Here is a 13,734-nt window from a genome sequence, read left to right on the forward strand (position 1 = left end):
TCACAAATTAATTTTTGCATAGTATAATTTAAACAAATTGTTCTACTCTTACACGCCATATTAACAACGTTATGACAAAACGTTAAATTCAGAAAGATGTTTTTACATCAAATGTTTTGTCTGGAGTAAGTTAGGTGCGATTGTAAAATTACACCCCTTATTTTAAGAGTGTATGCTATACAGGGTGTTTCAGAAATCAGTACAGTAATATAAGGGTTGAGTAATGATGTATGACGGTCATGGTCGCAATTCTCGGGGACGAATTGGAGAAGCGTTAGAGTGTTTTCAAGTTTGAAATAAAAAGGCCTAAAACGTCTAAAAAGTAGGCTACGGCACGAACACAAGAACCGAAATTAGGAAAACCGATTTTAGGGGTAGTAGGAAAATTTTACTCTACAAAGTATGAAAAACAAAATCGTGTGCGAAACATTAGTTTTATTAGTTTCACACACGATTTTGTTTTTCATACTGAGTATAGTAAAATTTTCCTTCTACCCCTTAAATCGGTTTTCCAAATATGAATGAAAGAATGAATGAATGTTTATTGACCTTTCCATTACATGGATCAATTTCGTAACAGGAAGGAGTCTAAAAATTAGATTATCAATTACTTTGAAAAAGAAAAATATTTACATTATTTACAATTGACGAATTTTGAAATGATGTTTTAGCGCAACCTTCTTTGCGTGCTTTTTTTACCGCGCTAAAACGTCATTTCAAAATCCGTCAATTCATCACAGTGAGTTGCGACCAAGACATACACTAAAAGATTTGTATACCCCCGTACCGTTAAATAAAACATACAAAGACCAAGACATTCGTTATCTTTATTTGTATACCCCAGTACCGTAATTTAATACATACCCGGGGGTGAGACATACACTAAAGATATATATACCCCCGTACCGTAAATAAATACATACCGGGGGTGAGACAGTCATACATCATTACTCAACCCTTATAACACCTATACTAATTTCTGAAACACCCTGTATAGACCAGTTTGGGCGCCAATAATTTAAGTATATTTTGTTCCTAAAAATCGTATTTTAAAAAATCAGCGAAGATAAATGTTTCAAATCAATAACATTAGTATTTTAGGAAAATGGATATATAATATATAGTTATGTTTAGTCTACTTTAGGTCTATTTTTTACAAAGTGTATCTTTATGTAAATACTTTTCGTACTATATAGTTTAGTTTGAAATTTTTTCTCGCTAACTTGAATATTTAATATCCAATGCGTATAAAACGCATTCGAGATAGCGAAATACCGCAACCACTTGATTTCCAATAAAAAATAGTGCCCCGGAATCGTAAAAATTTCTGTTAGACGTTTTTTCTGTTGCATTTATTACTTTTCAAACGATCGAACCTGGTTTCTCCGGCCATTCGGCAGTCGCCTTCAAGCATTTAACTCACTATTGATTCTATATAAAAGCGAGTGATTTTAGTACGTATGGTTTACGTAGATTTTTCCATCTACAAACTTATTCCTACTAGAATGTTTGAACTAATCGTTTGACTCATCTGCGAATGAAGGAACGACAGAGATATTCTTTACCTATTTACCTTTAAGTATCAGGTGAGCTTCCAGCAACTTTTATAGGATAGTATTCCCAAGTTTCTCGGTTAGTTTTCCAACTTCAAAGTTAAAAAATGTCGCGAGTTAAACTCTCGGTTGTTAAGCGGAACTTTTCCAACGAAAAGAGTTCGCCTATAAAGTAGGCCTATGTTCCTCCGACTCCGTTGTTGGTCGCGGATGGGATCGAAACGCGCGTGCGCGGTCGAAGCAGCGGCCTTCATCCGGAGTGAGAGATTCTCCCCCTCCGTTCCCCTCCCCCGGTCGGAACACACGCGACACGCGAGCCACGAGGTTGGCAGGGAAGTCCTCCGCTCGGGGCCCGCTATAAGGCGGAGAGCCCCAGACAACATCGACAGAAGTGTTCGACGGGAAAGCAGCCGACACACGTAACTTCGCCGGCGCGCGCGGAAGCCGCGTGCTCTCCGTTGAAAGGGATTTCGCCGTGGGGTGCCCGGCCACTCCGCCGCTGGTCAGATCTCCGCCCGCCAGGACCATCGAAACTCTTCCGTCCGTCGAAAAACGCGTCCGTCTTTTCGCGTGTCCGAGCGTACGTTAGTCGAGTCGAAAACAACATGCCCAGGTCATTTCTGGTCAAAAAAGTTAAACATCCGATCGAGCATCCAGCGCGATGGCCCTACAGAGAGCCGTCCAGTCCCACGGAGGCCACCACCGCCCCCTCCAGCCCGCCGTCCCTGCCACCACCGACCTCGACCCACTGTTTGGGCTACCGATACGCCAATGGTGAGTTTTATAACCTCGTCAACTCTCAATATTTAAACTCGAAATTCACACGATATTCGATTCTTATTGTTAAAAGACGCGTTAAAATCCTTATATACGGGAGGAATATTTGGGGGCGGGATCAAAGCTGTTTGAGGAATCGGATGGCGTATCTTTAAAATGAAAGTTTGATTTGAAAACGGAACGACGAAATAACGGTATAGAAAACGCGATTTGATACTAGTGGGATTAGGGTGTTACGCTTGCCCCGGACTTACACCGCGATCACCCTTCAACTGACAACGCGTTGTAAGGCGCCAATAAAGTACGATCAATCTTCGTACCTCGGTTCGAGAATGCCAGTTGTTATAGTAGGAGACTATTGCCAGAAAAGCCTTAAGGGAGCTTAGCGAAATAAAGGGGGGAACCGGGGTGAAAGGTTATTACGTACGGCTAGAGCGCGGTCGGCCAGCGAAACTATTCCGCCTTGTTTTCCGGAACTGGTCTTCGGTATAACGAGGTGGCGTACGGCGTAACAGGGGCTCAATTGTATCCTCGCACCCTTTCTTCTTTTTGGGGCTCTTTATTGGAGAGCGTCACGTTTCGTGGCCGGCTGGAATCCCCGCTGTTAAGCTTTTACGACGCGACCTCCAAGCCGATTGGAACTCCTTCGCGCGGACCCTCCCGAGAGAATTGGTGTGAGCTTGAAAATCCCACCGTATGTGTAAGACCCGAGCACCTTTTCCCCTCTTTTTACCTCTCCGAGGGGACTTTGTACCCTAGGAAGGGTTATACAACCACCGTGTCTGTCTGTCTGTGGGTCTGTCTGTCAGGCCTGCGTTCGCATTTTCGGGGCAAAGCGTAATCACTGCGTACGCAGTTTCTTAGAATCAGGGAAAAGGTTTTTCCAAAAGCGCCCTCTTTTTGTCACAGGGTGTAGTATAATTTTTAATCGGCCGGGATTCGAACCCGAGCCCTCTTGCACGAGAGGTGAGCGTTCTACCGCAGAACCACGGATACAGTTACGCTTCACTGAAAATTAAAAACTCTTCCGAGGAGAGGTATATTTTGGCTTGCCAACTTGTTTTCGTTTGATCTTGCCAACACCAACAACAACCCTATACTTTTGACAATTTTGTCGATAAAAGGGTAAATTAAAAGGGTTTTAATTATAATCATAAATCTATACGACCTTTTTTCATTTCAAATAAAACTTAAGCTCGGGGAAACGGATAAATTAACCGCCAAAATTTCAATTAATGATAAAAAAATTCGATTAACTGTTTATTACTATTATACGATTTAATATGGGAACAAATTAGTTTTTATTTGGATAATTTTCTGAAATGGATATATTAAATAATGAAAGGAAAATTTCTTATCCGAACGCCGAGCCCTAAAAAAAAACTCTTGGAATATTTAAATTGAATAGCATCTACAATATTTATCTAAGATTGGAAAGAAAATCGAAATAGGTGTTATCAAACCAAATTTAAATTTTATCTCGAGCTAATTTCGTTTTGGGGGTCTGTCCTTATTTGTACGGAGGTAAGAAAACAATAGCAAAAATAATGTAGATTCTTATTTATCAAATCTTCCAGTTCCTTCTCCTCAGACTCTCTTAGTCCGTTTTCTGTGAAAATTGCTCTTCCATATCAGCCGTTGGTCGTAACTTCTTAACGTATTAGCCAACCCCTAGCTTGATTTAGAAAGATATACGTTAGGGGAATGCGATTCGCACTTGGACTATATAACGTCTTTCTTGTTAGGCTCGGGTATTAAGGTCAACTAGAGATTTCAGTGCCGCGGAGTCGGGTCTCGGTCACACTGACCTCTCCTTATCCAAGCAGTCTCGCGGTATATGGGCAGCCATTTACCCTAGCTACGATGGTTGGGGGTCAGACCCGAACGGGTCCCTGGTGGCCACGAGCTTCCCAATAACGGAATCCATTGCTCCGATGGATAGCGAGAATCCCTTTAATCAGCGCAACACGTCAGAATTTTCATCTCTTGATTTCTCATCTGTTGCCCACTGCTATCTTTGTTGGCCCGCGCCCCGTGATGTTGCCTTACCCTGCCTTCTTCTTTTATATAAGATATGATGCTGGCTTTTCTTTCCGCTGCGTGGAGACGAAATATAGGCCTAGAGACCATAGTCGCCTGTAGCGAATGGCTCCAGGCAAGCGGCACAAAGTGGGATCGCCACTTTCAGCAGGGTCTCTATTTTGCTCGATAATTCGGCTATATTCACTATTCTTTCTATTCCATCTAATTCGTTTCACGCCGAATCTCTACAAAGTCTGGTTCGTATTTTCGGTAATACTAAATACTAGAGTTCCTAAATTCCGGAAAAATAAAATGCGGAAAAATTTCCGCAAATCGGAACAAGTTGGCAAGCCAAAATATACCTCTCCTCGGAAGAGTTTCTAATTTTCAGTGAAGCGTAACATGTATCGATGGTTCTGTGGTAGAACGCTAACCTGTCGTGCAGGAGGGCTCGGTTTCGAATGCCGCTCGATACTAACGCAAATTGAAAGTTATTAAACTACACCCAATGACAAAAAGAGGGCTCTTTGGAAATTGCATTTCCCTAATTCCAATAAACTGCGAACGCAGTGATTACACTTGGTCCCGAAAATGCGTACGCGTTTGCAGCCCAGACAGACCCACAGACAGACAGACAAACAAAATTCGGATGGACAAACAAAATTTGATTGAAACATAAATTACTTTTTAAGGGTTTTAAATGCTGTTAATTTTTTATCGATATAAAATGTCTAATTAAGGTAAACTTACAACAAAACATTAATAGTGTTACATTGTTAATCAGTTTAAAGCTAGTCTAGAGGTTTAGTTTTACTTTCAGATTCGAAAAAATGAGGCGAAAATGCAGCTTTATTTAAATTTGCAAACAATATTAGACTAATCAAGGAATGAAAACTTTTTTATTTTTTTCGGAAAATACAGAAGTTTTTCCGGATAAAAAGGCTTCGGTCATTCTCCGTAAAAGTTTCCTACTAACAACACTACTAAATACCGGTTTATTATTCGTGGTTTTACAAACTGTGAACCACTGTTTTCAAAATTTACCTTTATCGCTATTTAAATGACAATGTGATATTTAGTTTTCCTAATAAGCTAATTACCACCATCAGGAGATTAAGGCTGAAATATTTATTAATATTTATTTTTAGAAAAGCTCCTAGGATTTAGCGGTTTTGTAATTACAAAATTTCGTGTGATATGGCTGGAATTTACAATTGCTTTAATCCTTTGTATATTTTTATGAAGTTATTTTAAATTATAGGCAAAAAACAGCATTATTCTGTTTATAATTTTTCTTGTTATCTTCAATATGGTTTTAGTCGTAGACTAAAGCTCGGGGAAACGGATTAATTAACCACCAAAATTTCAATTAATCATAAAAAATTCGATTAACTGTTTATTTATGGATATTATTCGCGACTATTATACGATTTAATGTGCAACAAATACGTAATTTTCTGATATGGATATAAAAGAAATGAACGGAAAATTTCTTATCCGAACGCCGAGCCCTATCGTAGACGCTAAAATTTATAACCATGAATGAAGTAACAGTAAATTAAATAAAAATTTACTTCGGATACGTCAGGCTTAAAATCAATTTATTAAATAGAAGTTTAAAATTAATTTTCAATTTCATAAATAGTTCTTAAACCATGTTGTAGAGATCGGGGATGGTTAACTTTTATTCAATAGATAAAGCTCTCAAAATTATTCGAAAAATGTTTTGATCAAGTAATTTATATTTCTATATATTATCCGATTAATTTTTTGATAAATTTGTAAATTTAATCGGAAAAACGACGTTTTTTTCGATACAAATCTCAAATTTTCCGAATAATACATGTTTTTAATCATTTTCCGAAATATTAACCGGTAAATTTCTTTGTTTAAATTTTTTTCCCGAAAAAAATCAATAGTTGATTTTATAAAATAAAAAGTGGTCTTGCCCAACTTGTTAAAATGTTGCTCTTACGTCACAAGACCCAGCTTTATTTGTGTATTCTTCGCACGAGCGATTTGCACGCGCTCTAGAAAAAGCTATATTCCTCGCGACTGTAGCGCGCGCTCGTAGGCTTGTCAAAGTAAGAGACTGTGACGTAAGAGCAACATTTCAACAAGAAGGCCACGTTAGTTTATAAAAAGAACTATTTAAACATGGATAATGATTAACCGCCCCCGGACCTCTACCATGTTGAGTATCCGTCGTAAATTTATACGACTCACGTTGAAATCTTAGGTTCTAGATTTGCTAATGGAATATCCATAAACTGGGTTAGAATAAAACACGTTGCCCATGCCAACTACCTTTTTGATTAGCTTTTTAGCAAAACCCTCCTACCGTCGTGTCAAAATGGGAGATCTTGTTCCGCAAAAGGTAAACGGATAATCGAAAAGTCCCTGTTCCTTTCTTGACTCGCTCCGTGATGGGCTGCCTTCAATTCATATCATCGTCTAATACGCGACTCTTACCGCCGAGAAGATTTTTCTTTCCCTCCAACGCCTCTCTCAGGTCCTATAGGGGCGCGCGTTCCCAACACCGACTAAATAGCTGGTCAAAGGCGGAACCCTAGGTTCTACTTTGTTTCGCCCGCGCGGCCCGACTTTATACGGTACGTCTGTAAGCCCCGGGCAATCTCCCGTAAGTCTGCGGATGGAAAATTGCCCGGTGCCGGCCGTGGTCGGGGAGAAGCCTCAGGTGGATTAACTTCGTTGGAAAAAACCATCCCGGCTGAACTATAGACCCTGGTGATCTCTACGACGACTTTACCCTCTGATTTCCTTTTCGCGAAATGTTAGATTATATCTCGGGTATTTAGAGTCCTAGCTACGACGGGGCAGCCGGCTTAAAGGGGCATTTTCTCCCGGAATACTTGTTAGCGAGCGCGGGTGGTCGGGCTATTTACATCCTATTATTATGGATCTTCGCCGACCGTTTGCAAGAAAAACAGAGGGCGAGGGAATGAAAGGGATTCCTTACTGGCTTTCCCCTTCTTTATCGCGTCCGTATGAGTAATAGCCCACGGGAATCTTTTAGTTTGGCTGATTTTTAGTCGCCGCTAACAATTCGCGGGATCTCGGGGGGTCCTGGGGTGGAGGAGCGAGTTGGTTAGCGCGCTTTACACCGACTCCCCTATCTTATTATTTATCTAAGGTAAATATATTACGCTCGGAATTATATTCTCTTTTCGGCGCTCGAAGCTTAGATTTGGTTAGCGAAATTGAACCGCGGGGCTTTTTCACGCGTGTTCCTCGCCAGATTGCGATCTTGAGAGGTTATTATAAGTCTGTTGCTTCTCGGGTATTTTCAATTTCTTTGGATATACTAATAATACGTATTTCGTAAAGCGGATTATGATCGAAGATTTAAGCCCCATTTTCACGCTCACTGGTAGTGGATAAAAATCGTCAAAATTCGCTTCCGCCATTCGCAAGCGTGAAAATAAAGTTAAAATATCTGTTTGAAACAGATCGACGCGGAAAGTGAAAAAGTGTGTAGCGGAAGCGGATTTTGTCGATTTTTACCCGCTACCAGCGAGCGTGAAAATGATACTTACGGTATTAAGGTTTCGAATATTGTTTGAATAGTGGGTAACGTGAGATTTGTTATTAACGAGTGCCAAAATTTCCGTTGCAGGTTACTTCCAAGAAGTTCTTCCAACAACGACGGTGATCGTGAATGGAGGCTTTTGCCTTCAGCATCCCGTCATCCATCCGTACGACAAGGAGCTCGATTTGAGCAACAAGAGTTCGAGATTGAATTACAGCGACGGGCGAGTGACGCCGCCCTCGGCGCCCCCTCAACACCTCCCACCGTTGATACCCATCCCGATTCACCCTCTGGTCCCGTTGCCCGAATCGGTTTACGACAAGTCGCCTTACTCGCCTCGATCTCCGCAAAGCGACACCACCACCATCGACGTCGAGAGCCCCCGCACGCCTCAAACGCCCAACCAAATACAAATAGATTACGACGACAAGAGCGTCGGAGGCGGCGGCGTCAACTATTCCGATTCGGAAAACTCCAGACATTCCAACAGCGGAGGCTCCATCAAATCAGTCACTTCGGTCGGCTCGGGTAGCTTCGGGTCGGGCGCTAACCGACCCTCGGCGACGGGAGTGACGGTCAGTTACACTTACGACGCCTTCTTCATCAGCGACGGAAGGTCACGACGGAAGAGTTCCAACCAGGTCAACGGAACGCCGGCCCTGCCCGTTCCCGACCGTGAACGCCCCAGGTACACTTGCAGCGAATGCGGGAAACAGTACGCCACGTCCTCGAACTTATCGAGACACAAACAGACGCACCGCAGCCCGGACTCGCAGCTGGCCAAGAAGTGCCCGACCTGCGGCAAAGTGTACGTCAGCATGCCGGCGCTGGCCATGCACGTCCTGACGCACTCGCTGTCGCACAAGTGCGAGGTCTGCGGCAAGAGTTTCTCCCGGCCTTGGCTGCTGCAAGGACACATGCGCTCGCACACGGGCGAGAAGCCCTTCGGCTGCGCCCACTGCGGCAAGGCCTTCGCCGACCGCTCCAACTTGCGCGCCCACATGCAGACTCACTCCGCCTTCAAGCACTTCCGCTGCCAGCGATGCCACAAGTCCTTCGCCCTCAAGTCCTACTTGAACAAACACCACGAGTCGGCCTGCTTCAAAGAGAACCCTCCCAACGACGACCTTTCGGTCAAACCCGGACCGTTGTCCCCGACGCCTCTACCCGTGAGCGTTCCCGGTATGTCCTTCATGGACAGTTTGACTATGAACGGCCAGTCGCAGCCCATCCACGGTCCGATGCCGTTGCAACAGCGTAGCAACGATCAAGCGCCTCCTCCCCCTCCGCCGCCTCTTCACCCGCACGCTCTTCATCAGCCTCATCACAGAGATAATCTTTAACTAAGCAATTATTGGGAGTTAAAATACATTAATCGTGCCTAAAAAATACACTTTCATATAAAAAAATAATCGACAAATATTGTACCGCCAATAAGCAAATCTATTTAAACGAGGTTACACAACGAGACAAATTTAGATACGATAATTTACAGTCGTAGTTTACTATAGCGAAATTACGTTCACTAAAAATCTAGTCTTCCTTTGATTTCTAGTCAGATTGTCGCGTACGAACGTTTCGCCTTTGGTACGCTGCAAAAATGAGTTAAATTTGACGCGCCTTTGAAAAATATAAATTTAAGGACCGCAGCTTCGAATTTGGCGATTTTCTGTATTCTACTGGTCACGCTGATCCGATTTGACCATTGGCGAAGACGAATTAAATATTCAGCTTGGCAATAATTTTTGTAGAACTTTTAGGGCGTATTTTTTACAACCCCCAAATGTGATATACTCAGTTGTAATTTTTTTAGAATCTTCCAAATATTTTAATCTTTTTAAAGACAAATAACAAATAGTATATAAATACAAATATGAAAATATAACAGTACTTATTACAATAATAATAAATGATAAATTTGAAATGTACATAATTATAAATATTCGCGAAAAATTGGTCTGTACCACAATAGGCGAGGTATAGGGACCTTAAGTGCAATAACAATTTATACATTTAAACAAATCCTAGAGATTAAAATTCCTAAAACTTAACGTAGAGATAATTTTGTTTTCATACCAGTCTAGAGTCAGTTAGGTGCCCAGTTACTTAATAATATAGACGATGGTCCAGTTTATATAAAAATAAACACGCAGTGTATTCTAAAGGCAATAATATTAACCTTTTCTATAATGAAACGCTTAAAAATTTCGTCCATTCGTGGCTTATAGAGCTGAAAGTAATGTGATTTTTTTCATTAATGCGATATTAGTGCCGTCAGCTAGTTTGTAGGATAACGATTAAATTATTTTTAACCACATTCTTAAGCAATAATGCTGGCATGTTTAAAGCGAATTTAAATTAATAAATAATTACTACCGAAATTGAATGCGTTAACATTTATATGGTAAATATTTTAAATGATTTAATTTAAACGCAAATGATACAATCTGAAAAAAATGAAAAACTTTTTGGCATTGTTGTAGATAATAGAGCTTAGGGTTATTTTTATATATCACTATTATTATATACATAATGCATTTCTGTACAAAAAAAAATACAATTTCTTTATTTCGTTCTTCGTCTTTGTGCGTTTTTGTAACTTTTTTATTTTTAGTTTCTTTTAGACGTTCAAAACAAAAACTAGCAATAATTGTACACGCAGTTTACCATATAATGTTACCTATGGCAACATTTATAGTGACTATCTGTAAATAGATCAATTTTCATTCTGAAAATTTACGAAATAAAAATTCCGATTGTAAAATAAACTCTCTTCCAGATCTTAATAAAAAAAGATCGAAATAATATGACGACAAATAAAAGTTTATAGTTTTTGTCTTCCAATTGCTTTTACATTTTATTCGTACAAAATCTCATTTTAAAATACTAGTGTTGTTAATTTTCCGGAAAAATAAAATGCGGAAAAGTTTCCGCAAATCAGAAAAATAAAAAATTGAAACATAAATTACTTTTTAAAGATTTTTTATGGTTTTAACTTTTTATCGATATAAAATGTCTAATATTCGTAAACATACTACAAAACATTAATAGTGTTACATTGTTAATCAGTTGAAACTAGTCTAGAGGTTTAGTAATACTTTTAGATTCGAAAAAATTCGACGAAAATGCAGCTTCATTTAAATTTGCAAATGATATATTAGACTTATCAAAGAATGATTTTTTTTGGTCATTTTCCGGAAAATTTTCTGACTTACAACACTATAAAATAATATAAAGACCGCTTGATTCAAGTGTATAAAACATTCAATTTTGGTCTATATCGTTCTGGGATAAATGGTTAGGGTTTTTAAATGTCCCTATTCATAGGGCCACGAATCAAATCTTTTAAGGATACTTGGAAACGTCTGTACAGGAGCGATTATTTTGGCGAAGAGATGAACGGACGTACGGGGAAGAGGACATCCCCGGGGTAGTCTTTCTTCATCGCCATCCCTCTGATGCTTTTACCAAAAATAAGATTATCATTTTGTCGCTGCGAGATGTGACGCGCCTTTTGACGCGAATTATTTTGTCTCCTTTGCCAGGGATCCACTTCATCCTCCCACTTCGGGTGGGTTCTTTTTTTCCCCTCGCGTCTTTTTTCTCTGCCCTCTTGAGCCTCCCCATCTTTCAATTCTTTCATCCCCACACTTACGGCGTCAAAATTCCCGAGCGACGATTACGTTACGGCGTACACTTCGATGGCTCTGCTATACATATATTTATATCGGCTATCTACAAGTATATAACATTACAAAAACAAATATACAGGGTGGAAGCCTCAGCCGTGTTCCAGCCTTGATATTTCTCCTAGTACACCAGAGTACTACGGGTGGAACACTTCTACAGGCGCTGGTAGGCCAAAAATAGACCAATGGGAGAATTGGAAGCCTAAGCCGTGGTCCAGCCCTGGTATTTCTCCTAGTACACCAGAGTACTGCGGGTGGAACACTTCTACAGGCGCTGGTAGTCCAAAAATAGACCAATGGGAGAATTGGAAGCCTCAGCCGTGGTCCAGACTCGGTACTTTTCCTAGTTTAAAAATAGACCAATGGGAGAATTAGAAGTGCATCTTCCTAATGCTTTTTCGGGATATTGGATAAAGATGCGCTTATAATTATCCCATTGGTCTATTTGTGGAATACCATCGCCTGTAGAAGTGTTCGACCCGCAGCACTCTGGTGTACTAGGAGAAGTACCGAGGCTGGACCACGGCTGAGGCTTCCACCCTGTACATGTATATATTCCTGTTTTCTTTCGGGCGCCAGGTTAAGATAAACGTATCTTTTTATTCCCGAAATATTAAATTATCTCGGAACGGTCGATCTATTTTCGCTTCGAGCTTAATCTGTCGCGGCTATGTTTTTATTTGTAAAATATTTTCGCCTGTTTTGATAAGAACCGCGAATGATTTTAAATTTTAATAACGCGTGTGACTGCAGCCAAAAAACGTCTGGACTTATATTTTTCTATATTGAGTCAATTACTTTATTCATTTTGGCAGAAGAATTTTTTTATTTAAAGACTGTCAGATACTCAAATTGTTTCGTCTGTCATTTTGAATTTTAGAGTTTGTGGCGACTACGTGACGTCCGCGTTCCCGCGTTTTACAGGGGTTTAGTTAGATGCGATACGAAGTTGCTGGTAGCTTCGTCGAGGGGGAGTTAAAGAGAAGTTTTTTTGGTGACTTCCTAATGATTGAGGTCTACCGCGATAATAGACGAGGGCGTATCTGCGACCTTAAAACGAGTACTGCATGAATTTTAGGGCGACTAAGATTTTTTTAAACGCGATGGCTTCATTAGAATTCTTGATGATAAGCTTTAGGCCTTAGCCAGCTGACTGATTTATTCCGGACTTGTATGTGAGTTTTTTTTAAATTTAAATTCAGTCTTTTGATTGTTATTTCGGACGGCATATAGACATAATTATCTGGAGGCGTTTTTCTCTATTTCCTGATTATTGTGTTAGACTTTCACTTTAAAACGAACATTTCTGATCCTATATAGGCAGTGATTTTAGGAATGTGATATTAAAAACGAAATTTTAAATGATAGGTTTTCATTGGAAATATTTTCAAAACGCCCCAATACTGAACGCGCCTGGTAGAGCGCTTTCTTCAGGGCATTAATGTAAGGCGGATGGAACACGTCTACAGGCGCTTCACCTATATTCGTCTGTTTTAAGAAACAGTTGCTCCTGATTTTATATTATAATTTTAATTGAAAAAGGGATATTTTCGACTACTAAATTTTGTCTATGGGCTTATGTCATTAACTTTAAATCTAGTGGCTGTTTCTCAAAATTCCCTTTTACTGTAAAACATAAGAAAATTACTTTATCACCCTAAGGAAAGCTTGCGTCTTTTCTCAGTTTAACCTGCGAAGATAATTACTTGAAATTCTGTACAAAACAAATAACTACAGTCATAAGTAACATAATACCTATAAGTATGTCAATTCTCAATAATAATCACCGAACTGATTTCCAGATTCATAGCGCAATCTAGGTTCAGCACAAATACTTCTAGTGACTAAAATATTCCCATATAAAGAAAATATACTACCAAGGACGATAATATATTACTGAGTTCAGTTGTAGGGTCCTGGTTGTAGCTAGCTGGGAGTGTCAGTATTGAAAAAACGTTCCGTTAGAATATTAACATTCAAACAAAAAAAAGGTGTTATACTTACGGCTATTATGTTACTTATACTACAGTCCATGTTGCTAAATATGAAAACAGTTGATTACATTATCATATCTTAACTATAATTATAATTTATGAAATAGAATTTGGACATAAATACATTTTAACAGGATTTTAAAGAAAAA

The 13,734-nt window shown here is 39.8% G+C and overlaps 1 protein-coding gene across 2 annotated transcripts; it reads left to right on the top strand.

The window, feature by feature from the left end:
• Positions 1 to 1,338: 1,338 nt before the first annotated feature.
• On the top strand, positions 1,339 to 10,265 carry LOC149927433 (uncharacterized). 2 transcript variants are annotated; one of them, XR_016473785.1, is made up of 2 exons: positions 1,339 to 1,454; positions 7,990 to 8,124. XR_016473785.1 is itself a non-coding variant. In XM_090158452.1 (2 exons), exons 1-2 carry the CDS (start codon positions 2,159 to 2,161, stop codon positions 9,243 to 9,245), a joined length of 1,425 nt encoding a protein of 474 aa, XP_090014578.1. In that variant the 5' UTR covers positions 1,758 to 2,158; the 3' UTR covers positions 9,246 to 10,265. The 2 variants fall into 2 exon arrangements, 1 of the variants encoding a protein (XP_090014578.1); XM_090158452.1 differs by lacking the exon at positions 1,339 to 1,454 and adding an exon at positions 1,758 to 2,327 and having other exon boundaries at positions 7,990 to 10,265.
• The last annotated feature ends 3,469 nt before the right edge of the window (positions 10,266 to 13,734 follow it).

Source organism: Leiobunum rupestre, chromosome 9 (genome assembly GCF_980474605.1).
Source record: "Leiobunum rupestre chromosome 9, qqLeiRupe1.1.hap1, whole genome shotgun sequence".
NCBI lineage: Eukaryota > Metazoa > Arthropoda > Arachnida > Opiliones > Sclerosomatidae > Leiobunum > Leiobunum rupestre.